The sequence below is a fragment of the Amyelois transitella genome, chromosome 29 (assembly GCF_032362555.1).
Source record: "Amyelois transitella isolate CPQ chromosome 29, ilAmyTran1.1, whole genome shotgun sequence".
NCBI classification, from domain to species: Eukaryota; Metazoa; Arthropoda; class Insecta; order Lepidoptera; family Pyralidae; genus Amyelois; species Amyelois transitella.
Genome location: NC_083532.1, coordinates 763,946 through 788,341, shown reverse-complemented (window position 1 = coordinate 788,341; position 24,396 = coordinate 763,946). Strand labels below are relative to the sequence as shown.

The 24,396-nt window shown below is 36.9% G+C and overlaps 2 protein-coding genes across 2 annotated transcripts in view; both read left to right on the top strand.

The window, feature by feature from the left end:
- The window catches only part of LOC106141185 (uncharacterized), a 28,259-nt gene extending 8,754 nt beyond the window's left edge, over positions 1–19,505 (top strand). Inside the window, exons 2-5 of the mRNA XM_060952716.1 lie at positions 9,592–9,706; positions 11,346–11,468; positions 12,861–12,971; positions 18,571–19,505. Of these exons, the coding sequence (XP_060808699.1) occupies positions 9,620–9,706; positions 11,346–11,468; positions 12,861–12,971; positions 18,571–18,660 (411 nt within the window). The 5' untranslated portion in view covers positions 9,592–9,619 and the 3' untranslated portion in view covers positions 18,661–19,505. The remainder of the gene's footprint in view (positions 1–9,591; positions 9,707–11,345; positions 11,469–12,860; positions 12,972–18,570) is intronic.
- Positions 19,506–23,734: 4,229 nt separating this feature from the next.
- LOC106135379 (fibronectin type III domain-containing protein 1) overlaps positions 23,735–24,396 on the top strand; it is a 45,218-nt gene continuing 44,556 nt past the window's right edge. Inside the window, exon 1 of the mRNA XM_060952749.1 lies at positions 23,735–23,847. The gene's annotated coding sequence lies outside the window, so the exon portion shown is untranslated. The remainder of the gene's footprint in view (positions 23,848–24,396) is intronic.

Genomic DNA, 24,396 nt, shown 5'->3' with positions numbered 1-24,396 from the left:
ATTAAAATTTTGAATTTGAATCACTCCTTATCTTTCATATGGATGCCGTAAAAGGCGATAGGCTTATAAACTTTTAGGCGATGGGCTAGCATCCTGTCACTGTTTGAATTTCAATTCTATCATCAAGCTGAACGTGGCCTACAAGTCTTTTCAAGACTGTTGGCTCTGTCTACCCCGCAAGGACTACGACACGTCCTTTTTGTTAATGAAAAAAAAAAATCTTTGTCCGCACTCCATAATTTATGAATGCAAAATTTCGGTGGAATTCCGTGGTACATACATATGATCACGTCTTTATCCCTTACGGGGTAGACAGAGTCAACAGTCTTGAAAAGACTGATAGGCCACGTTCAGCTGTTTGGTTCCGAATTCCGTGGTTTTAACGTGAAAGACAGAAAAAAAACAAACACATTCCCATTTTTAAATTAATAACACTTAGTTAAAAACTTTACTAATTAAAATTCTCATCAAGGTTAAAAAAATAATTCTGAGTTGCGTGCGTTATGCTAAAAAATGAACCTCTGACCACGCCGCGTTCATCTTCAAGATATTGCAAACAATATAATCATAGCTTAGATACATATATTTTGTCAGTAAATCATCATCTCTAAGTAGTTACAGTCTTGGTACAGCGTGGGAACTTGTTAACTTAGTGTGGACATGCTCTGTTGCATTTTTAGAAAATTATTGTTAACTGTCTCAGATTCTGTTAAAAATTCCCGAAAATATTGTATATAATATAACATGACAGCTAATATGAAAAGCTTATGTTATACCTGAAGGTTTAGTCTGTCTCTGCGTCAAATATTATCAAAATCGATTCAGTAGTTTCTAAGTTTATTCGATACATAACATAAAATCACATCTTTTTCCTGGAGGGACAGGCAGAGACTACATATTTCCATTTGTCACGATCTCTGCATACTTCTTTCGCTTCATCCATATTCATAACTCCCTTCATACTCGGCGGTTTGGGGTACTCTTGATTATTTCGCACAATTAGCATAAATATAATAAATAAAATAGTGTTTTTAAAAAAGGATAGGGCTACTCCATCCCTTTCCCATGGATGTCGTAAAAGGCGACAAAGGGATAGGCTTCTATTCTTGCGATTCCTCTTTTAGGCGATGGGTTAGCAACCTGTTACTATCTCAATTCTATCTTTAAGCAATACAGCTGAACGAGGACATTCAGTCTTTAGATGACTATTGGCTCTTTCTACCCCACAAGGTTATATACCGGCATAGACGTGAGTCTATGATATATGTATGTCATAATAAATTTATTATTTCACAGAAAAACAGCATGTCTTTTTTAAATTTGAACAATATCAATATAAACATTTGAAAATATAATATTAAGACAGTACTTCAATGTGCAGTATAGTTGCCATTGCATATACAAAAAAACTGTATAAATAAATATATACGAGAAAAACTACGGATTTAGTATCTCGAAGTAAGTTCGAGACTTGTGTTGCGAGATACTAACTCAACGATTCTAAGTATATTATAATAAATACATAGATAAACATCCAAGACCAATCATAAAGTTCTTTTCCCATCATGCCCTGGCAGGGACTCGAATCCGTATAACCTGTATTTGTAATGTAAATAATATTAACCAAAACAGCTGAAATTTTTGGGAATTTTTTAAATAGAATTATTAAATCTACGTTTGACGCAGTTATTTGGCTAGCAAACTAGGCAGACCTCGATTAGCTGTTCGGCTCAGCCGGTTGCTAGCCTAACAGAAGAATCACAAGTTTATAAGCCTATCCCTTAGTCGCCTTTTACGACATCCATGGTAAAAGACGGAGTTGTCATATTCTAAAGCGCCGACAAACACTTTGGTAGAGAGAATAGATACAAAAAATATAATTATTTTTTATTTTTCACTGAGCGTGTCCATACAATTCTCACGTCGATATAAAACTATGGCGCAGACGCAACGCTCTTTCAGTCTTAACTCGCATTCACTGAGTCAAAACGTGTGTGTGTGTTTGTATAGTCTAACATCAGTGACCTGGTATGTAATTAATAAGTGCAATAATTAATTTATTTTAATAAGTGAATTTTAAACGAATTGATTTTAACTAAGTGTTAGTGAATTAATAGATGTATCGTGTGGTTACCGGCACCAATAAAAGAAAAAAGAATAGGACCGCTCTTTCTCTTTCCGTAAAAGGCGACTAAGGGCTTATAAACTTGGTATTCTTCTGTTAGGCGATGGGCTAGCAACCTGTTACTATTCGGATCTGAATTCTATTATCAAGCCATAAAGCTGAACGTGGCCTCTCAGTCTTTTCAAGACTGTTGGCTTCGTCTACCCCGCAAGGGATATAGACGTGACTATACATATGTATGTATGTGGGTGAATTATTTTTATATAATTTTCTATGCTGGTTTGGTAGCAAAGAAGACCCTCACCACTCTGGAGAGGAGCCCGGGGTATGCCTTTGACCATGGACCCTGTATTGTGTGAGTCAGGTTTTCACACGAAGCGACTCCCGTCTGGCCTCCGCAACCTTTGCAGGGGAACCTAACCCGTATTATAATACCCTGTAAGAGATAAATACATATAGTCGCGATCATATCACTTGTGGGGTAGACAGAGCCCACGGTCTCGAAAAGACTGAAATGTGTCTTAATTATGGATAAGGTATAAAGATTATTACATACATGTATACATATAATCACGTCTATGTCCTTTGCGGGGAAGACAGAGCCAACAGTCATGAATAGACTGATAGGCCACATTGAGCTATTTGGCTTAATGATAGAATTGAGAATCAAATAGTGACAGGGTGCTAGCCCGTCGTCTAAAAAAAGAATCCCAAGTTTGTAAGCCTATCACTTTATCGGCTTTTACGACATCCACGGAACGAGTTGGAGTGGTTCTATTCTTTTTTTATTGGTGCCGGGAACCACACGGCAGTATAAAGATAATTATTTGTAAGTATGTTGCGAAACTGTGGCCTTTTTCCATAAATGGCTCTGCCTACCCCGTAAAGAATAGCCGTCATGTATGTGTGTTTATAAGAAAAAGTTTAAAATAATCGCATGCACTAATATTTCATCGGTTTCAATCGATTTTAACTCACGTAAGAGTCAGTCAGTCAGAACGGGAAGTAGGAAATAAATGTAATCACGCGAATTTACTGAAAATCGATGATACATAATTACAATTCGAGAAACAAACATACATATAGTTACGTCTTTTTCCTTTACGGGGTAGACAGAGCCAGCACTCTTGAAGACTAGAACGCCAAGTTCAACTGCATGGCAACATACATATAATCACGTCTATATCCCTTGCGGGGTAGACAGTGCCAACGGTCTTGAAAAGACTGACAGGCCACTTTCAGCTGTTCAGCTTTATGATAGAATTGAGATTCAAACAGTGACAGGTTGCTAGCCCATCACCTAAGAGGGGAATCACAAGTTTATAAGCCTATCCCTTAGTCGCCTTTTAACGACATCCACGCGAAAGAGAAGGAGTGGTCCTATTATTTTATTTTTATTGCTATACATACGAATATATTCTGGTTTACTGAGAAGTACATGTGGTATTTTTTACGGGGAAGGAGTTGCGGGCGACCTATATGTATTATACACACATACTTATATTCACATCTAAATCCCTTGCGGGGTAGACAGTCTTGAAAAGATTGACTGGCCGGTTCTGCTGTTTGGCTTAATGATAGTTTTGGGAAATGCGTTAAAAAATTATCCATTCCATTTTACATCAGGGTCAAAGTTGCACAATAATTTTATTATAATACGTTGTCACCGCGCTTTATATACAAATAATGGTACTTAATTTGCATAAAAATTGTACGTCCTTAGCGATATAAACGCGTTATATTACATACTAGCTGTGCCCGCGACTTCGTCCGCGTGGAATAGTTGTTTTGGGCATCATTGAAGCCCTCAAAGATGAATAAATTTCCCCGTTTTTCTTCACATTTTCCATTATTTCTTCGCTCTTAATAGTTGAAACGTGATGTTATATAGCCTAAAGCCTTCCTCGATAAATGATGTATTCAACACAAAAAGAATTTATCAATTCGAACCAGTAGTTCCTGAGATTAGCGTGTTCAAACAAACAAACAAACTAACAAACAACCTCTTCAGCTTTATATTATTATTAGATTAGATATAGATGTATTTAAGAGTAGAAGAAGACCCAGAATAACTTATCCCGGAGTTCCCGCGGGATTGATAGGGTTTCCATGCGGACGAAGTCGCGGGCGGCCTCTAGTAATATACATTTCATTTCATTTAATCGATAAAGCATTTTAGATTCTGTTTGCGGCCGAGTTTATTTTGCCGTTAGGTCTCCGCCGCTTTTGAATAGAACCACTCCATACCTTTCTCATGGATGTCGTATAAGGTGACTAAGGGATAGGACTTATATAGGTACTTGGGATTCCTCTTGCAAGCGATGAGCTAGCAACCTGTCACTATTTGAATCTCAATTCCATCATTAAGCCATACAGCTGAACGCGGCCTTTCAGTCTTTTCCTGACTATTGGCTCTATCTACCCCGCAAGGTATATAGACGTGACTATATATAATATATGTGTGTATGTAGGTTGACTAAGCAGATATACAAGGAGAGTGTGGAGGGAAAGGTCGGAGTGGGAAGACCTAGACGAACGTATCTTGATTAAATTAAGGACGTCCTGGCAAAGGGTCAGGTCAAGAGTACCCGAAACCGCCGAGCTTGCATGAAGAGAGTTATGAATGTGGATGAAGCGAAGGAAGTGTGCAGAGATCGTGGCAAGTGGAAAGAGGTAGTCTCTGCCTACCCCTCCGGGAAAAAGGTGTGATTTTATGTATGTATGTAACATATACTAGCCCTAAATTGCACAGTATTCAGACTAAAACCACATGCAAACGCCAGTAAGCAAGGATATTATTTCACTTACTCAATGAGGAAATGACCACAGATAATTTTGAAACAGACTGTTTGTTTGTACGTATCATATCTCCTAAACCGAGATGTGACATTGTTAGTGACAGCCTACTTATATCTTTCGAAACATTCTGTCTCTTACGGGGTAGACAGAGCAAACAGTCTCGAGAAGAACAGCCTACTTATATCTTTCGATACTTACGTCTTTGTCTCTTACGGGGTAGACAGAGCAAAAAGTGTCGAGAAGAATAGCCTACTTATATCTTTCGAAACTTACGTCTTTCTCTCTTACGGGGTAGACAGAGCAAACAGTCTCGAAGAGACTGAAAGGCTTCAGTTGTTCGGTTTAATAATAGAATTGAGATTCGAATAGTGACAGGTTGCTAGGCCATCGCCTGAAAGAAGAACATACATACATACATATAGTCACGTCTATATCCCTTACGGGGTAGACGGAGCCAATAGTCCCGAAAAGACTGAATGGCCACGTTCAGCTGCTGGGCTTAATGATGGAATTGAGAGTGCCGTGTGGTTCCCGGCACCAAAACAAAAATGAATAGGGCCACTCCATCTCTTTCCCGTGGATTTCGTAAAAGGCGACTAAGGGATAGGCTTATGAAATTGCGATCCTTTTTTTTGGGCGATGGGCTAGCAACCTACCACTATATGAAAGAAGAATCCTGAGTTTATTAGCCTCTTCTTTTTAGAGAGCATTGACTGCGCTTTTTAATAAAAATCCTGGATTGGGTGAGTCAGGTTTTTACACGAAGCGACTCCCGTCTGACCTCCGCAACCTTTGCAGGTAAACCTGACTCGTATTGGATCACGGAAATAGCTGCACTTCAATGTGTAAGAGAATTTGCCTGTTCGCTTAGTCGTCTTTTACTACATCTAAGTGCGAGTTGCCGGCATCAAAAGAAATAAAGGATAGGACTAGTCAGTCGGCCAGTAAGGGCTCTTTCTTATGGATATCGTAAAAGGCGACTAAGGGATAGGGTTATTAAGTTGGGATTCTCCTTTAAAGCGGTGGCCTAGCAACCTGTCACAATTTGAATCTCAATTCTATCATAAGCCATACAGCTGAAAGTGGGCTGAATCAGTCTTTTCAAGACTGTTGGCTCTGTCTACCCCGCACAGGGATATAGACGTGATTAATAAGTGTTGTTATAAACAAAGTTACACATTCTGAATTACAAAATCTTCCAACAGTACACATTCCCACGACACGACATAGGAACTATTGCTAATAGCAAATAACAAGAACTTAAGAGTTTTTTCATTCACTTCCACGCGTTTACTTAGTTTTTGTCAGTCTGCCTGCAAATCGGGTGTGTATTGTATCACGTCTTTTATAAATAAATACATACATACTTACATATGATCACGTCTATATCTCTTGCGGGGTAGACAGAGCCAACAGTCTTGAAAAGACCGAATGGCCACGTTCAGCTACTTGGCTAGTAATGATAGAATTGAGATTCAAATAGTGACAGGTTGCTAGCTCATCGCCTAAAAAAGAATCTCAAGTTTGTAAGCCTATCCTTTAGTCGCCTTTTACGACATCCATGGGAAAGAGATGGTGTGGTCCTATTCTTTTTTGGTATTGGTGTCGGGAACCACACGGCAAATTAACTTAGGTAAATTATAAAATTTCACAATATCAAATTCGCGACAAAATTATAACGATAAACTGTTATTTCTTAAGTGCGTAATCATCGTTGCTATTATAATGTTGCGACATTTTTAATTCTCACAATAAGATGTTGAAAAATTAAGTTCACTTAATACTTACCTAACTTTTTCAATTTGATAATATAATATTAAAAATTGTGTCGAGTAAAAGGCAACCAAGGGTAAATATTTGAACTGTGTAAAAGGCGACTAAGGGAATGGAAAAAAAACTTGGAATACTTTTTGTAGGCGGTAGGCTAATATTCAGTCAATATTGAACTTCGATTCGATTCGAGCTCCGTCTACCCCGCAAGGGATATAGAAGTGATTATATGGATGTTTGGCTCGTGGAAACCTAACAGTTATTCGATCATGTTTACATGAATCCAGCTGTCTGAATGTGCAGGTTTCCTCGCGATGTTTACCGTTAAAGCATCGGTTGGTATTCAAACTAATGTACCTACGTAACTTAGAAAATAGTCATTGGTACATGGTCGAGACGGGATTTCATTCATTTTAGCCCGACACCTTACTATTCGACAACCTACGCTCTCATTATAAACGTAATTTTAAAATGCACACGTCCATAATTCATGCACATACATATGATCACGTCTATATCCCTTGCGGGGCAGACGGAGCCAACAGTCTCGAAAAGACTTCGAGCCACGTTCAGCTGTTAGTAATAGAATTGAGATTCAAATAGTGACAGGTTGCTAGCGCATCGCCTAAAAAAGAATCCCGAGTTTGTAGGCCTATCATCCCTTAGTCGCCTTTTACGACATCCATGGGAACGAGACGGAGTGGTCCTATTCTTTTTTGCATTGGTGCCGGGAACCACACGGCGTCATACACCATTTATAAAATTAATACACATTAATGACCATAGACCGTTAATTAGGTCGAGCGATGCTATCATATCTTCTCACAGTATGTGTAAGCCCTTATTGTTTTGAAATACACAAAGGTAGATATAGATAATGATACACTTGTGTTTAAACAAATTATGAAAATTATACTACGTGTAGGTATATTTTGAGACAATCTCTTGTCGTGACCTTTTGCGATATCAGAATGAGATCCAAGGTTGGAATCTGTGAACTATTTTCATATTAATTTACATACATACATACATGTAATCACGTCTATATCCCTTGCGGGGTAGACAGAGCCAACAGTCTTGAGAAGACTGATACGCCACGGTCAGCTGTTTGGCTGACAGTAGAATTGAGATTCAAATAGTGACAGGTTGCTAGCCCGTCGACTAAAAGAAGATTCCCAAGTTTATAAGCTTATCCCTAAGTCGCCATTTACGACATCCATGGGAACGAGATGGAGTGATCCTCTAATTTATTCATTGGTGCCGGGAACCACACGGTATTTTCATATTAATTTATTCGCGGGAAAAGTAACAATGCCTCCTCAGTATTCAACGTTTTTATATATACATTTAATCAATATCGGTTAAATGGTTTAATTATTAATTGTAAAGTATCGTGTGGTTACCCGCATTCTAGAATAGAACCACTCCATATCTTTCTTTCCATGGATGTCGTAAAAAGGCGACTAAGGGAACGACTTATAAACTTGGGTTTCCTCTTTTAGGCAATCTGTCACTATTTGAATCTCAATTCCATCATTAAGCCATACAGCTGAACGTGGCCACTCGTCTTTTCAAGACCGTTGGCTCTGTCTACCCCGCACGGGATATAGACGTGACTATTCTCACATTTGACCACTTTGCATAACCTCGTCAATCAAACATTAATTACAGTTCAATTACAATTGTAGCATGTCTGTTTGTTTTTGCGTTGCTAACGCAGAAACTCATTGTCCCATTGAGCTAATGTAATTATCTTTTTTAAATTCCCATGGACCAAGGAAGAAAGGAAACGTGTTTGGAAACCAACTTAAATTCAAATCAAATTCAAATTCAAATTATTTATTGCAAATGTAGGTAACACAAGGGATGTTATATACATATAAATAGTACCGCTACATTTTACCTTTCGGCATGCAATTACTGAAGTTCAGATTTTATAAAATAAATAAGGGATTTATAGATTTGCATGAATTGTGTTATGATGGGCTAGCAACCTGTCACTATTTGAATCTCAATTCTATCATTAAGCCAAATAGCTGAACGTGGCGATTCAGTCCCTTCAAGACTGTTGGCCCTGTCTACCCCGCAAGGGATATAGACGTGAACATATGTATGTATGTATGTGTTACGAATGTGGATGAAGCGAAAGATGTATGCAGGGATAGTGGCAAGTGGAATGATACATACATAAATATATGTAGTCTATATCAGAACTCTATATATATATCAGAAGTCTATGTAGAACAGTCTTGTGTGTGTCCGTCACCAACCGATGGTTCCCGGCACGAATATTAAAAAGTGTTGAATCACTCCATCTCTTTCCAATGGATGTCTTCAAAGGCGACTAAGGGATATACTTATAAACTTGGGATTCTTCATTTAAGCGATGGGCTAGCGACCTGTCACTATTTGAATCTTAAATATAGACGTAATTATATGTATGTACGTATGTATAAATTTCAAGATTTACCTGTTTAAGTTTTAAAATACAGGATTTTTTTTAATTAAAAATATGTAGGTACTAGTGGAAAGATACAGTCTCTGCCTACCTCGCCGAGAGGCACGCGTGAATTTTAGTACATACATATAATTATGTCTATTTCCCTTGCGGGGTAGACAGAGCCAACAGTCTTGAAAACACTGACAGGCCACGTTCAGCCGTCACTATTTGATTCTCAATTCTATCTTAATAGAATTGAGAATCAAATAGTGACGGATTGCTAGCCCATCACTTAAAAGAAGAATCCCAAGTTTATAAGCCTATCCCTTAGTCGCCTTTTACGACATCCGTGGTAAAGAGATGGAGTGGTCCTATTCTTTTTTGTATTGGTGCCGGGAACCACACGGCACATAATATATTCTATTCTATAATAATATATATATTCTTCTTGTTTCAGATATTAAAAATAAGGAACACACTTTACAATGTCACAACATAGGTTATGTGGTGTTCCCGTGCCGTCTCTGTGGTTTATGACTTTATTACTCTATGTCATCGATAGAAGTTGGGCCGTAAGTATTATACCTAATAACTCCTTCTTTTTTCTCCTAGAAACTGAAAAGAGAAAAGGACCACTCCATCTCTTTCACACGGATGTCGTAAAAGGCGACTAAGGGATAGGCTTATAAACTTGGAATTCTTCTGGTAGGCGATCGGCCTGTAATCTGTCACTATTTGAATCTCAATACTATCACGACGAAATATTCGTATGGAAATAATTAGTTTTACATTAATTCATGTTTTTAATGTAGACAACGTGCATTCGTATACGATTTTTAACTTAACAGATCTGTTTTTGTAAATTGACGTCCGGTGAAAATGCTGCAGTGTACTTTGTTCCGCCGCTTCTTCTACACATGCGTTTTGGAAGCGGCAGTAGTTATAATTAGGTTTACGTGATATGTCGTCAATAAGTGATACCTTGTATCCAATTTTGAAAATAAATCTATTCTATTTTATTCTATCATTAGGCAAAGCAGTTGATCGTTTTCAGTCTCTTGATGATGTGGGCTCTGTCTACCCCGCAAGGGATACAGACATGATTATATGTTATTTTATGTTGATATAAGAGGACTCGCCTACAAAAAGAATTAGCCTATCTCTTAGTCGCTATTAACGACATCCATGGGAAAGTGATGGAGTGGTCCAATTCTTTAGTGCAGGGAACCACACGGCACAGCGTGTGATTAATAATTACTGTGGTGCTTATAATCAAGACCTAGTCCTGATTATTTATCTATAATGAAATCATGATAACGACATAATTAAACTTATAATTTGCTAATTGACTTGAATGCTTCATGCGAACATGTCAATTTTGACGCGAATATTGCAGTAATTATAAATTATTGAATGCAATCGAGATTAAATTGATCTTTGTAAGATCGACTAAGGGATAGGCTTGTAAATAAATAACTATAACTATTTACAAATATATACGGGACAAATTACACTGATTGAGTTAGCTTCGAAGTAAGTTCGAGACTTGTGTTACGAGATACTAACTCAACGATACTATATTTTATAATAAATACTTATATAGATCTAGAAGTATGCAGAGATCGTGGCAAGTGGAAAGAGGTAGTCTCTGCCTACCCCTCCGGGAAAGAGGCGTGATTTTATGTATGTATGTATGTATGTACTTATATAGATAAACATCCAAGACCCAGGCCAATCAGAAAAAGTTCTTTTCTCATCATGACCTGGCCGGGATTCGAACCCGGGACCTCCGGTGTCACAGACGAGCGTACTACCGCTGCGCCACAGAGGCCGTGACTTGACATTCTTCTTTTAGGCGATGGGCTAGCAACCTGTCACTATTTGAATATCAATTCTATCATTAAAGCGAACAGCTGAACATGGCCTATCAGTCTTTTCAAGACTGTTGGCTCTGTCTACTCAGCAAGGGATATAGACGTGACTATATGTATGTATGTATATACATACATACATAAAATCACGCCTCTTTCCCGGAGGGGTAGGCAGAGACTACCTCTTTCCACTTGCCACGATCTCTGCATATTTCCTTCGCTTCATCCACATTCATAACTCTCTTCATGCAAGCTCGGCGGTTTCGGGTACTCTTGACCTGACCCTTTACCAGGACGTATAAACATATATGTATATGTATGTATGTATGTTATTTTTCAGGCTCTTGACGGCTATATACCTGGTGAAGATTACCCGGTGTACGAGGAAGTTCCCAAAGGATTGTCATTCACCTGCGATGACAAAATACCTGGATACTACGCTGATCCAGAGACCATGTGTCAGGTGAGAGTTATTACAAAATCGGTCAAGTAATTTTTGAGATAAAAATCCACTTATCACGATTCCTGTATGATTCTTTCGTTTGATTCACATTTACATATCTCACATACATTTATATACGTATATATAGTAAAGTCTTGCGGGGTAGACAGAGCCGACAGTCTTGAAGAGACTGATAGGCCACGTTCAGCCCTTTGGTTTTATGATAGAACTGAGATTCAAATAGAAGCAGGTTGCTAGCCCGTCGCCTAAAATAAAAATCCCAAGTATAAGCCTATCCCTTAGTCGTCTTTTACGACATCCATGGGAAAGTGATGGATTCTTATTTATATTTATTGGTGCTGGCATAAGATTTTTTTTTAAATTTTTCGACATGTCTGCTCCACACGTCACAACAATAAAAAAAACAGCGAAAACCCTAAATCGCGCAAGCAAAGATTTCACGGATTGGAGCTATATATACTTACAACTTCCGACACAACATCAACAACAGTATAGTCTTAGAAACTTGTGATTCTTTTTTTAGGCGATGGGCTAGCAACCTGTCACTATTTGAATCTCAATTCTATCATTAAGCCAAATAGCTGAACGTGGCCTATCGCTCTTTTCAAGACTGTTGGCTCTGTCTAGCCCACAAGGGATATAGACGTGACCATATATATGTATGTATGTTCGACACATTATCGTGTGTCGCGCGGTTCCCCAGGCATAACACCTAGCCTGGCGGAAGATCTTCCCTTTGGTGGCGGTCGAGCCGAATCATCACTCCCGCTACAAAAAAAAAAGTGTTTTATTGACTCATTTCAACAACATACTATGTACAATGTACATACATCATCACTACATAGTACAAAACAAAGTCGCTATTTTAGTCTGTTTGTCTGTATGCTTAAATCTTTAAAATTACGCAACGGATTTTGATGCGGTTTTTTGTAACAGGTAGAAGTGATTCAAGAGGAAGGTTTTTATGTATAATAACATTTATAATTTTGCACCCGTGCGAAGCCGGGGCGGGTCGCTAGTTCGCTAAAAGGTGTTAATACATTTTCTAAAGCGGGTCCAACGCTCAACCATCCACCATCAAATTAACAATAAACCTGTATCTTGATTGGTAGCAGGCATCACGGAAGATCTAGTAGGATGTAAAACTAACATTAAATAATAAATAAATATATACGGGACAAATTACACTGATTGAGTTAGCCTCGAAGTAAGTTCTAGACTTGTGTTACGAGATACAAACTCAACGATACTATATTTTATAATAAATACTTATATAGATAAACATCCAAGATCCAGGCCAATCAGAAAATTTTCTTTTCTCATCATGCCCTGGCCGGGATTCGAACCCGGGACCTCCGGTGCCACATTTAACATTAAGACCTTGATCTTCAGGTTTGGCATTGGTGTGTTCCTAGCATCGGCGGTAACATAATGTACTCCTTCGTCTGCGCCCCAGGTACAGTCTTCAATCAAAGGTCCAGGGTCTGCGACTGGTTCTTCAAGGTATGGTCTTCCTCTAAGCTTCAGTCCCGGATGCATCCTTACCACTCTGGAGAGGAGCCCGGGGTAATCCTTTGACCATGGAGTGCCGTGTGGTTCCCGGCACCAATACAAAAAAGAATGGGACCACTCCATCTCTTTCCCATGGATGTCGTAAAAGGCGATTAAGGGATAGGCTTACAAACTTTTTTGGATTCTTTTTTGGGATTTTTTTTGCGATGGGCTAGCAACTTGTCACTATTTAGATCTCAATTCTATCATTAAGCCAAATAGCTGAACGTTTCCATTCAGTCTTTTCAGGGGTGTTGGCTCTGTCTACCCCGCAAGGGATATAGACGTGACCATATGTATGTATGTATGGAATGGGTGAGTCAGGTTTTACACGAAGCGACTCCCGTCTGACCTCCGCAACCTTTGCATGGAATCTTAATCTATATTGGATCATGGTTACTCATCTAGTTACCTAAATGTGATTTCCACACGATGTTTCCCTCACCATTTGAGCATTGGTTAACACTCAAACTAATGTATGTACATAATAAAAAGCTTTATTGATATACGACCGAGGTATGCGATTCTACCACCAACGTTACAGTAATATCACTTCATCTATACTAATATTATAAAGCTGAAGAGTTTGTTTGTTTGTTTGTTTGGACGCGCTAATCTCAGGAACTTCTAGTTCGAATTGAAAAATTCTTTTTGTGTTGAATATACCATAGACCATTTATCGAGGAAGGCTGCAACTATTAGGAGCGAAGAAATGATGGAGAATGTGAAAAAAATCGGGGAAAATTATTCATTCTTGAGGGCTTCAATGAAGCCCAAAATAACTATTCGACGCGGACACAGCTAGTAGTATTTAAATCTAAGTCGCTTCCCGCGTCTGTCCCAATGTTTGTTTGTATGTACCTATGCTTAGATCTTTAAAACTCCACAACTAATTTTACAGACATATCCCTTGCGGGGAAGACAGAGCCAACAGTCTTGAGCGGACTGATAGGCCACGTTCAGCTATTTGGATTTAAGATAGAATTGAGATTCGAATAGTGACAGGTTGCTAGACCATCATCGCCTAAAAAAAGAATCTCAAGTTTGTAAGCCTATCCCTTAGCCGCCTTTTACGACATCAATGGGAGAGAGATGGAGTGGTCCTATTCTTTTTTGTATTCTGCCCTGCAGCACCTAAAACGCAGTAATAGACATTTTAAGAGTTTTGTGTTTAATACTGAACTTTATAGCGTACGTCATAAGGAGCAATGTGATTTAACAGATTTTTTAATACAAGGATTTTTAAGATAAAAAAATCAATTTTTTAGATTGCAGTAACTCAAAATCGCATTTCAGATTACACTGAAAACTAACTAACATACAGTAAGAGCAGTTACGTTTACGCGGCTCCATGATTTCACCACCTTAAACGCAGTGAATATCGTCTCTGCCTCAAAAAATCTTTGATGTATACCTAAATAAATATTAATGCATGTATATTAAAATGCAGTAATACATTTTTGTATGGTAAGGATTTTTACTGCATTTATAAATATTATATTAATTACTTATTAAAATGCAGCAAAAGAGTTGAATACGGTTTCTTATTTAGTATTCATAAAGTAGGTCCTGAAATAAATACCAACTAATTTGCAGCAAAATCAAAATACCTTATTTGGTTTTGTTTAAAACGTTTTTGATCGCGATCGTTACTTTTTAAAACGCAGTATATTTTTTATTTACTGCAGTATAGTCAATACTAATCTAAATTTACAAAATAGTATAAAATAATTAAAACGCAGTAATATTATCTATTACTGCATTTCAACTAGTTACGTATACTTACAAATAAGACTGTTTTACTCTAAAACGATACCTAATTTACTGCGTTCTTGTCGGGATACGTATCCTTTTTTCTCGCTCTAGCAGTTGCCTACCGACGGTAGGCTACCGTACGCAGCGCGTCGGTGCGAAAACGCAAATTACATTTTTTCGGGATTCTCAAGGTAGCCATATTATAACCCACTTATAATAAAAATACGAAAGTTTGTAAGGATGTGTGTTTGTTACTCTTTCACGCAAAAACTACTGGATAGATTGTAATGAAATTTGGTACACGAGTAGAATATAACCTGGAATAACATGATAGGTACCTACCTAATGTTTAGCCCGAAATTCCCAGGTCGCAGCTAGTACTAATAGCTATAGTATTTTATATAAATCACTACCCCGTATTTATCCCTAACTCGGTAAACAATTTATCCCTAAAATAAAATACTTTATCTAGAAACTTTTTAAAAGCTTGTTTGGATACACGGTGATTTTGTCATCGTTGTGGAAATTTTGTATACATGCTCAGTCCATGATACTGAACAACTTTTACTATGGGGCCAACTTCGAAATCACGAAAAAAAAATCAGCTGTTCCATACATTTTGGTCATGTTAGGTATTTAGTTTTATATGGAACACCTGATTTTTTTTTCGTGATTTCGAGGTTGGCCCCATAGTAAAAGTTGTTCAGTATCATGGACTGAGCATGTATATGTTACCGGCAATCTGTATAATACAGGTATTCTATACAATGCCTAGACAATGTATAGAATACCTGGGGCGTTCAGGCAATGTATGAAATATTATGAATATTATTGTTCATTACATTCTTTACCTAGGTAATGTATGCAACGCCTAGATATTGTATAAAGTACCTATTGTTTCACAGGCAATGTGTTAAATAAATAGATCGTGATCTATATTTGTCAATGTTAAACTGAGCAGAAAGCTAGGTAGGTTTGGGATATTTTTTAATGATTACGTAGAGAGGAGTTACAGGAGATGGTAAACTGTATGCATGAAGCTTTAAAAGAGAAAGGAATGAAAGTGAACGTAAGTAAAACTAAAACACTGGTTTTTGAAATGGAGAAAGAAATGACAGCATGTAATATTTTGATTGGAGGAGAAAAAGTGGAGCAAGTGAAAGAGTTTGTATATCTAGGATCAAAGTTTACATCAGATGGCAAGTATGATAGTGATATTGAAAGGAGAGTGAACGCGGGGAACATGGTGAATGGAGCTTTGCATGCCTTTATGAGCAGTCAGAAACTATCCAAAAAGGCTCGACTGGCTGTGCACAGGGGCGTGTTGGTCCCGACATTAATGTATGGGAGTGAAAGTTGGGTATGGCAAAAGAAGCATGAAAGCAGAATAAATGCAGTGGAAATGAGAGCGTTAAGGAGTATGATGGGTGTGAAATTGAGTGACAGGATAAGGAACAGCGTGATAAGGGAATGTTGTGATGTGAAAGAAGATGTAGTTACAGGAATAGAAAAGGGTATGTTAAGATGGTTCGGTCATGTGGAGAGGATGAATGAAAGCAGGTTGACTAAGCAGATATACAAGGAGAGTGTGGAGGGAAAGGTCGGAGTGGGAAGACCTAGACGAACGTATCTTGATCAAATTAAGGACGTCCTGGTAAAGGGTCAGGTCAAAAGTACCCGAAACCGCCGAGCTTGTATGAAGAGAGTTATGAATGTGGACGAAGCGAAAGAAGTATGCAGAGATCGTGGCAAGTGGAAAGAGGTAGTCTCTGCCTACCCCTCCGGGAAAGAGGCGTGATTTTATGTATGTATGTATTACGTAGAGAAACTTGAAGGACAAAAAGCTAGGTCGGTTTAAGTTTTTTTTTATGACCACATAGAGAAACTTCAAGCGTAGAAAGCATTCGGTATTGTATAGAATGCCTAGGCAGAGTATAAAATAAATAACGTTTCATACATGACGTTTTAGGTATTCTATACATTGCCTAAGCCATGTATAGAATACCTGATTATACAGATTGCCGATAACATATACAAAATTTCCGCAACGATGACAAAATCACCGTGTATACCCATGAGATGACACACTTCCTGATGATAAAAGCTTGTGCCAAAAATGAAATTTTTGTAAATAACTTGTTTATGGTCACTGCCTACTATTAAAAAACAGAACTAAATCTATTTAGTTATCGATTTTATGAAGACTTTATGCTGTTGCCCGCATTTCCACCCGCGTCGAAAAAGTTGCCTATGTCACTCGCCAGCCTTCCAATTTCCACACAAAAATCCACACCAATCCATCGCTTCGTTCGAAGTGAAAGACGAACAAACATACACAATTTCACATTTGTAATATTAGTATGGATTATTTACAGATATGCAACTAGGAAAATGAGTGCCAGGTCCAAAAATATTTTGAAAATGGTTCCTTTGCTTACGGGTTCCAGTGAAGACAAAGAAAATCGTCTGAATTCAACAAAAATACTCGATGATAAAGGAATTTGGTCTCATTATATAACACTGCAAGACATTAATAAAATCAAATACTCTAACTTTGAATACAGCAATTCCTATGAATACATAAAACAAAACGATTCATCTAATTTCTCATCCCAACTCAAACAGCTTATCCAACCAAAAACCAGTGAAAAACCTGAGACTCCAAACCCCTTAAAAGAAATAGATTTTTATTCTAATAGTGATATGGTTGAATTACAAAACTTATTATGCTCTGAGGTTCTGCCTGCATCAATACCTACAAAGAAGCTTGAGACTCCAAAACTCTTAGAAGAAGAGTCTTATTCAAGTAAAGATTTGGTTACATTACAAAATTTATTATGTTCCGAGGTTCTACCTGCATCAATACCTACAGTGAATCCTGAGACTCCAAAACCCTTAGAAGAAGTTTCCTTGTTTCATTTCAATTTAATTTAAGAGCTAAACTCTTGTTGATGATGTATCCGCCACACTTCCATGTCCAAGAGGACAGAAGTAGACTTCTGTATTTCATTACTACACGCATATTCAAGATACAAATTAAAATGCAGTAAAGAAAATATTAGTCTGCAACGCTGCAAACAAATCAAAATATTTGCAGTGCTAGGTTTTTTTGCCGCATTTTAATCTGCATATGTTTACATTTTTGGATGCAGTAATAGCACGTAATAGGCCTTGTTTAAAAAAAAACTTTTATATTTTGGAAATAAACAAAATGTTAGATATATTTTTGATGTCAGTTCAATCTTTGATATCAGTTATTCATTGTAGTAAAAACATTTCATCAAATTATATAAAATAATAATATAAAATAAAGCATCAAAAACTATTTCGCGGTTTTCTCGAAACCGCGTTTTTTCTCTTACTGCGTTTTAGGTGCTGCAGGGCAGTATTGGTGCCGGGAACCACACGGCACTGATTTTAATGCAGTTTTGTTTTATAATAAACAGGGTGATACATGAGGAATGTTTATACGTGCAAAGCTGGTTGGTAGTATATTAATAACTAGCTGTGCCCGCGACTTCGTCCGTGTGGAATAGTTATTTTGGGTATCATTGAAGCCCTCAAGGATGAATAATTTTCCCCGTTTTTGTTCACATTTTCTATTATTTCTTCGCTCCTTATAGTTGCAGCGTGATGTTATATAGCCTAAAGCCTTCCTCGATAAATGGTCTATTCAACACAAAAAAAAATTATAAATTCGAACCAGTATTTCCTTAGATTAGCGCGTTCAAACAAACAAACTCTTCAGCTTTATAATATTAATATAGATAAAAATATATGTTTTTTTCATTTCCAGGTTGACTGTCCGAGTTCACCAGCGTTTTACGGTGTAAATGAGGATTTATACAAAGACGAGGCTGGGAATTATATAGCTGGGAAAAAGTAGTTATATATATAAAATTTATATATTAAGAAAAACTGTCATATTATAGTTATATTTTAGATGGCTTTGATTTTAATGAGGATTTTAAAAGGATTATTATTCAGTTTATTACTTTTTTGTAACTGAATGGCCCTAATTTTATTATTAGAAAAACCATAGACATAGATTCAACTAGACCCCGCGAGAAGTTGGACTCTAGACTAAACCACTTTTTGAAAGTTTTTAAATGATGAAATTTGGTATGTGGGTAGCTGGAGAACCAGAATAACATATAGGCTACTTTTTATCCCGGAGTTCCCGCGGGATTGATAGGGTTTCCATACATGTGAATAACAAATGTGCCCGTGGGATCATAGTTTGTAATGTTTTGTCTTCATCCACTGCAGTGCAGATCATAAAATTCAGCTAATTGGCTTTATGATACAATTATATGTATGTATAAAGCTATTGTACTGAGACTATCGAGTCAATATTTATTTATTTATATATTGTCGCATCTATTATTAACAAACTTTTACCAAAGGCGGTATCTTCTCAGATCTATGTCTATGTTAAAAAAAAGTTCTCAAATCACTTACTAATTTATAACTATAATAAGACAGTAATTTATCACTGTTACATAGAAACACTATATTAATGCACCTGTAATTTACTCGTACTATGTAGTTTGAGGTAGTTATATGTCTTTTTACCTTAATATTTTGCAGGTAATAAATACATACATGTAACCACGTTTTTGTCCCTTGCGGGGTAGACAGAGCCAACAGTCTTGAAAAGACTGATAGGTTGCTAGCCCATCGGCTAAAAGAAGAAACTCAATTTTGTTATAGCCTATCCCTTAGTCGCGTTTTGCGACATCCATGGGAAAGAGATCTGAGAGAGTGCTGGAACCACACGGTGCCGATAAATGTTACAGAATTTAAGGGGAATAAATTTAACCGGTATTCCCAAAAATATACCTAAAAAATTGCAAACCGTAGCTGCGTTCAAGTTATTATTCCATTCTTGTGGTAATTTCGGGTAATACTCTCAAGATTATTGTGTGGTTTTTCGAAAAATCTCACGGGAACGGAAATAGGCTAGTAATTAAAATAAACGTGTACAAAATATGTGCCAGAAACTTCCATTTAACTTTGTAACGTACGAAATTATAATGTTACCATTAAATTGTTACCATTAACATAAATATTATATTATTTAGTCATAAACCAATAAAAATGTAAATAAAGCGCTATTTTTTTTTTTCATATAAAATTATATAAATTAATATATAATAGACTTTTAGTATTATTTTTTTCACCTTAATTGTATGCACGCTTCTGTAGTTAGAAAAAGTTGCGCTTTTTTTGTTCTCGTAGTTCATCGAGAATACATAATAAAGAGTATATACATACACATAATCACGTCTTCATCCCTTAAGTGGTAGACAGAGCCGACAATCTTGTAAAGACTGAAAGGCCACTATCAGCTGTTTGGCTTTATGATGGAATTGAGATTCATATAGTGGCAGGTTACTAGCCCATCGCCTAAAAGAAGAATCCCAAGTTTATAAGCCTATTCCTTAGTCGCCTTTTACGACATTCATGGGAACGAGATGGAGTGGTCCTATTCTTTTTTTATTGGTGCCGGGAACCACACGGCACAGTACATATGTACATACATACATAAATCACGTCTCCTTCCCGGAGGGGTAGGCAAAGTCCACATCTTTCTTCTTGCCACGATCCCTGTATACTGAAAGCTCGTCGGTTTCGGATACTCTTGACCTGAACTTTTGCCAGAACGTCGCTGATTTGAATCTTGACATTTATATATAATTAATGGGCATTCGTCCCTGATTTAGATTTAAGAAATCTATATTTGTATATTGACGTCCGATGAAAATGTCGCAGTGTAGTTTGTTCCGCCGCTTCTTCTACGCATGAGCTCTGGAAGCGGTAGTAGTTATAATTAGATTTAAGTGATGTGACGTCAATAAGTGATACCTTGTATCCAATTTTGAAAATAAATCTATTCTATTCTATTCTAGGTATATATATTTAGAAAGATTTATTTAATTTCTAGGGGCAATTCTTTCAACAATGAATACAACAAGAGAAGATTGACAGCGAGAAGAAAGCGACTCTCTTCTAGAAGAATAGTGAGGAGTTCTGGAAATAGGCATTGAAAGAACAATAGGTATTTCCCTGATGGTGAAAAAAGTGAACTAAAATTCTTAACTACTAATACAATTTGAACAGAAACATATTACTACTGTAAAAATTAAACCTTTTTTAATTTTGATAACAAGCGACCCGCCCCGGCTTTGCGTGGGTATCATCAATAGATATAAACCTTCCTCAGAAAACTCTTTCCAACATTTCAACACACATACATACATACACATGGTCACGTGTATATCCCTTGTGGGCTAGACAGAGCCTAAAGTGGTGCTAAATTTGCGCGGGCGAAGTTGCAGATAAAAACATTTATTTTCCTTTCTTAATCCGAAGAGGAAAAGCAATGGTCTTCTAACTTGCTATTTATTATTAACAGGCGCTATTTGACATAGTCACATCTATACACAGTACACAGAGCCAATATTCGGAGTTATAAAGCCTCATTTTCTTTAGTAGGTACCTTTAAAAAGCATGAAATTCAAATACAAATTTTTTGAAATTTTATAATAATTGTTTGTCTTTTTGAAACCCAAAGGATTTAAATGTAAATCAAACGAATTATATAAACTTTAACCTGTTCTGGATGTAATTAAAGTATAATTTTATTAAATATGTATATAAAACTTATTTAAAAAGACTCGAAAATTATGTTTATAAAATTACTTACTGTACCTACTGTACAAGTAATATTTGTGAATGTACAATTTTTTAGACAAACATAAATCTGTGAAATAAAGTCGCCATTTTGTTAGAAATATTATGTTATTCATTAATTATAATCTATACTATAATATTATAAAGCTGAAGAGTTTGTTTGTTTGAACGCGCTAATTTCAGAAACCACTGGTTCGAATTGAAAAATTCTTTTTGTGTTGAATAGACCATATATCGAGGAAGGCTTAAGGCTATATTACATCTCGCTGCGACTATTAGGAACGAAGAAATAATGGAAAGTGTGAAAAAAACGGGGAAATTATTCACCCTTGAGGGCTTTAATGATGCCCAAAATACCACGTGGACGGAGTCGCGGGCACAGCTAGTCTATACTAATATTATAAAGCTGAAGAAGTTGTTAGTTTGTTTGAACGCGCTAATCTCAGTAACTACTGGTTCGAATTTAAAAAAAAACTTTTTGTGTTGAATAAATCATTTACAGAGGAAACTCTTCAGCTTTATAATATAAGTATAGATTTATTCTATTCTATTGTATTAAGTAATTCTTCTCACCGTATCCATTTACGACATAATTAATTAAATTTCTACAAGCGGAGTCGCGCGAATGAGCTAGCGCAGTTGCACTTGAGTGCATATAATGAATGCAGTTTTAGCACACACATAAAATATATAAATATGTGTGTGTGTGTTTGTTCGTGTAAGGCTGGTTTACAGTAGACGTTAAGAAAGAATAAAATGCCGTGTGGTTACCGGCAATTTAGAATAGGACCAATCCATATCTGCCGCACAGATGTCGTAAGGTGACTAAGGGATAGGTTTATAAACTTGGGATTCTTCTTTTAGGCGATGGGCGAGCAACCTGCCACTATTTGAATCTCAATTCTATCTTAAAGCCAAGTAGCTAAACGAGGCCTTTCAGTCTTTGCAAGACTGTTGGCTCTGTCTTCCCCGCAAGGGATACAGACGAGATTATACTCGTATGTATGTATGTAAATAATGGTACAATATATTGCAAAAAATAATGCGAATTGTAAAAATAATCTATTATCTGCGTGACTCACGTTCAGGTAGGTCTTTTGTAGACATTTATTAGGAAAACTGTTACTGACTTTAATTGATTAGTAACATTGAAATTGTGTAATATTCATGTTTCGTCGGATGAAATATTTGTTTAGACCATAAACGAAGACCCATTGCAGTCATAAGGCCGACTTTTTGACCGAGACTTCTGAGAAAGGAGATAGATAAATATAAATATATACGGGACAAATTACACAAATTGAGTTAGCCTCAAAGTAAGTTCGAAACTTGTGTTGCGAGATACTAACTCAACGATACTATATTTTGTAATAAATACTAGATAGATAAACATCCAAGACCCAGGCCAATCGGAAAAAGTTCGTTTCTCATCATGCCCTGACCGGGATTCGAACCCGGGACCTCCGGTGTCACAGACAAGCGTACTACCGCTGCGCCACAGAGGCATACCAGAGATAGATAGATAAAACTCTTTATTGCACCATAAGAGTAAAACATACAAAACAATATCAAACAAATAGATATGGTACAAAGGCGGACTTATCGCTAATGTAGGAGTTCTTTGTTCCACACGTATGTACAAACATACATACATACATATAGTCACGTGTACATCCGAAAGTCGCAAAAGATGATACCTATGCGAGCCAATGGACTGAAATCCGAGGACGCCGAAAACTGGACCAAATGGAGGGAGAAAAGCGGAAAGGCGGACCCCGGGCTCGGAAACACTTCTGTGGAGGGTGCGACCTGGAACACGCAGAGATGAGAGAGAATGTGTCACGTCTATATCGCTTGCAGAGTAGACAGAGCCAACAGTTTTGAAAAGACTGAAGGCCATGTTCAGCTGTTTGGCTTGATATAGAATTGGGTTTCAAATAGTGACAGCTTGGTGACACATCGCCCTAAAAAGAATCGCAAGTTTATAAGTCTATCCCTTAGTCGCCTTTTACGACATCCATGGGAAGAGATGGATTGGTCTTATTCTTTTTTGTATTGGTGCCGGGAACCACACGGCACCATTAGTAGGTAACAATCTAAAATATAAATAAATATACACACATACATACATACATTCTCCGAAAAAAATCAATATTACGCACAACCTAATTTCAAATGCATCACCAGTGTATACACGCCTTTATAATTGTCACTGTTACGCCATAGGCCGAGTGGTGACAGTCCCCGTCCGCCACCGTCGGTATCGGACGTATGTGCGCGAGTTAAAAAAAAAAAGAAAAAAATTTTTTTTTTTCATTTTTATTTCTTCGGCAAAGTGAAGTGTGCTTTCGGATTAATTACAGTGCGTTTGAAAAAGGTATTCGAATTGTGATTTTTAAAAGCGTGAATGCGTATTTTTTTTTTTCAAATTTTTTAATTTCGTGTTTTTTTTCGCTTTTGGGAAAATTTTCATTGGTATTCCTTTGGTGGTGTGGTCGAGACTTTATATATATAGAAAGGTAAATAAGAATTAACTATTTATGCTTAAAAATTTGAAAGACTTGTTTATAAAGAAAGCTTATAATTATCATTTTCACTTGTACGTTATTTTTCTCAATTTTACCAGAGACTATAGATATGCTTATAAACTTGGTATTCTTCATTTAGGCGATGGGCTAGCAACCTGTCACTATTTGAATCTCAATTCTATCATTAAGCCATATCTAGAGCTGAACGTGGCTTTTCAATCTAAATAAATAAAAAATTCATAATAAAAAAAGATATTTGAAAAAAGAAATATTAATAAATTTATAACAGATTCTTCTTTTAGTTATTTCTCACTCTATCTTATTCTAAATTCCTTAGTAAAGATATTTTTTGTTCTCGAAAGAAAATCTACTTACAAAAGACATCAACGAGTGTCTGT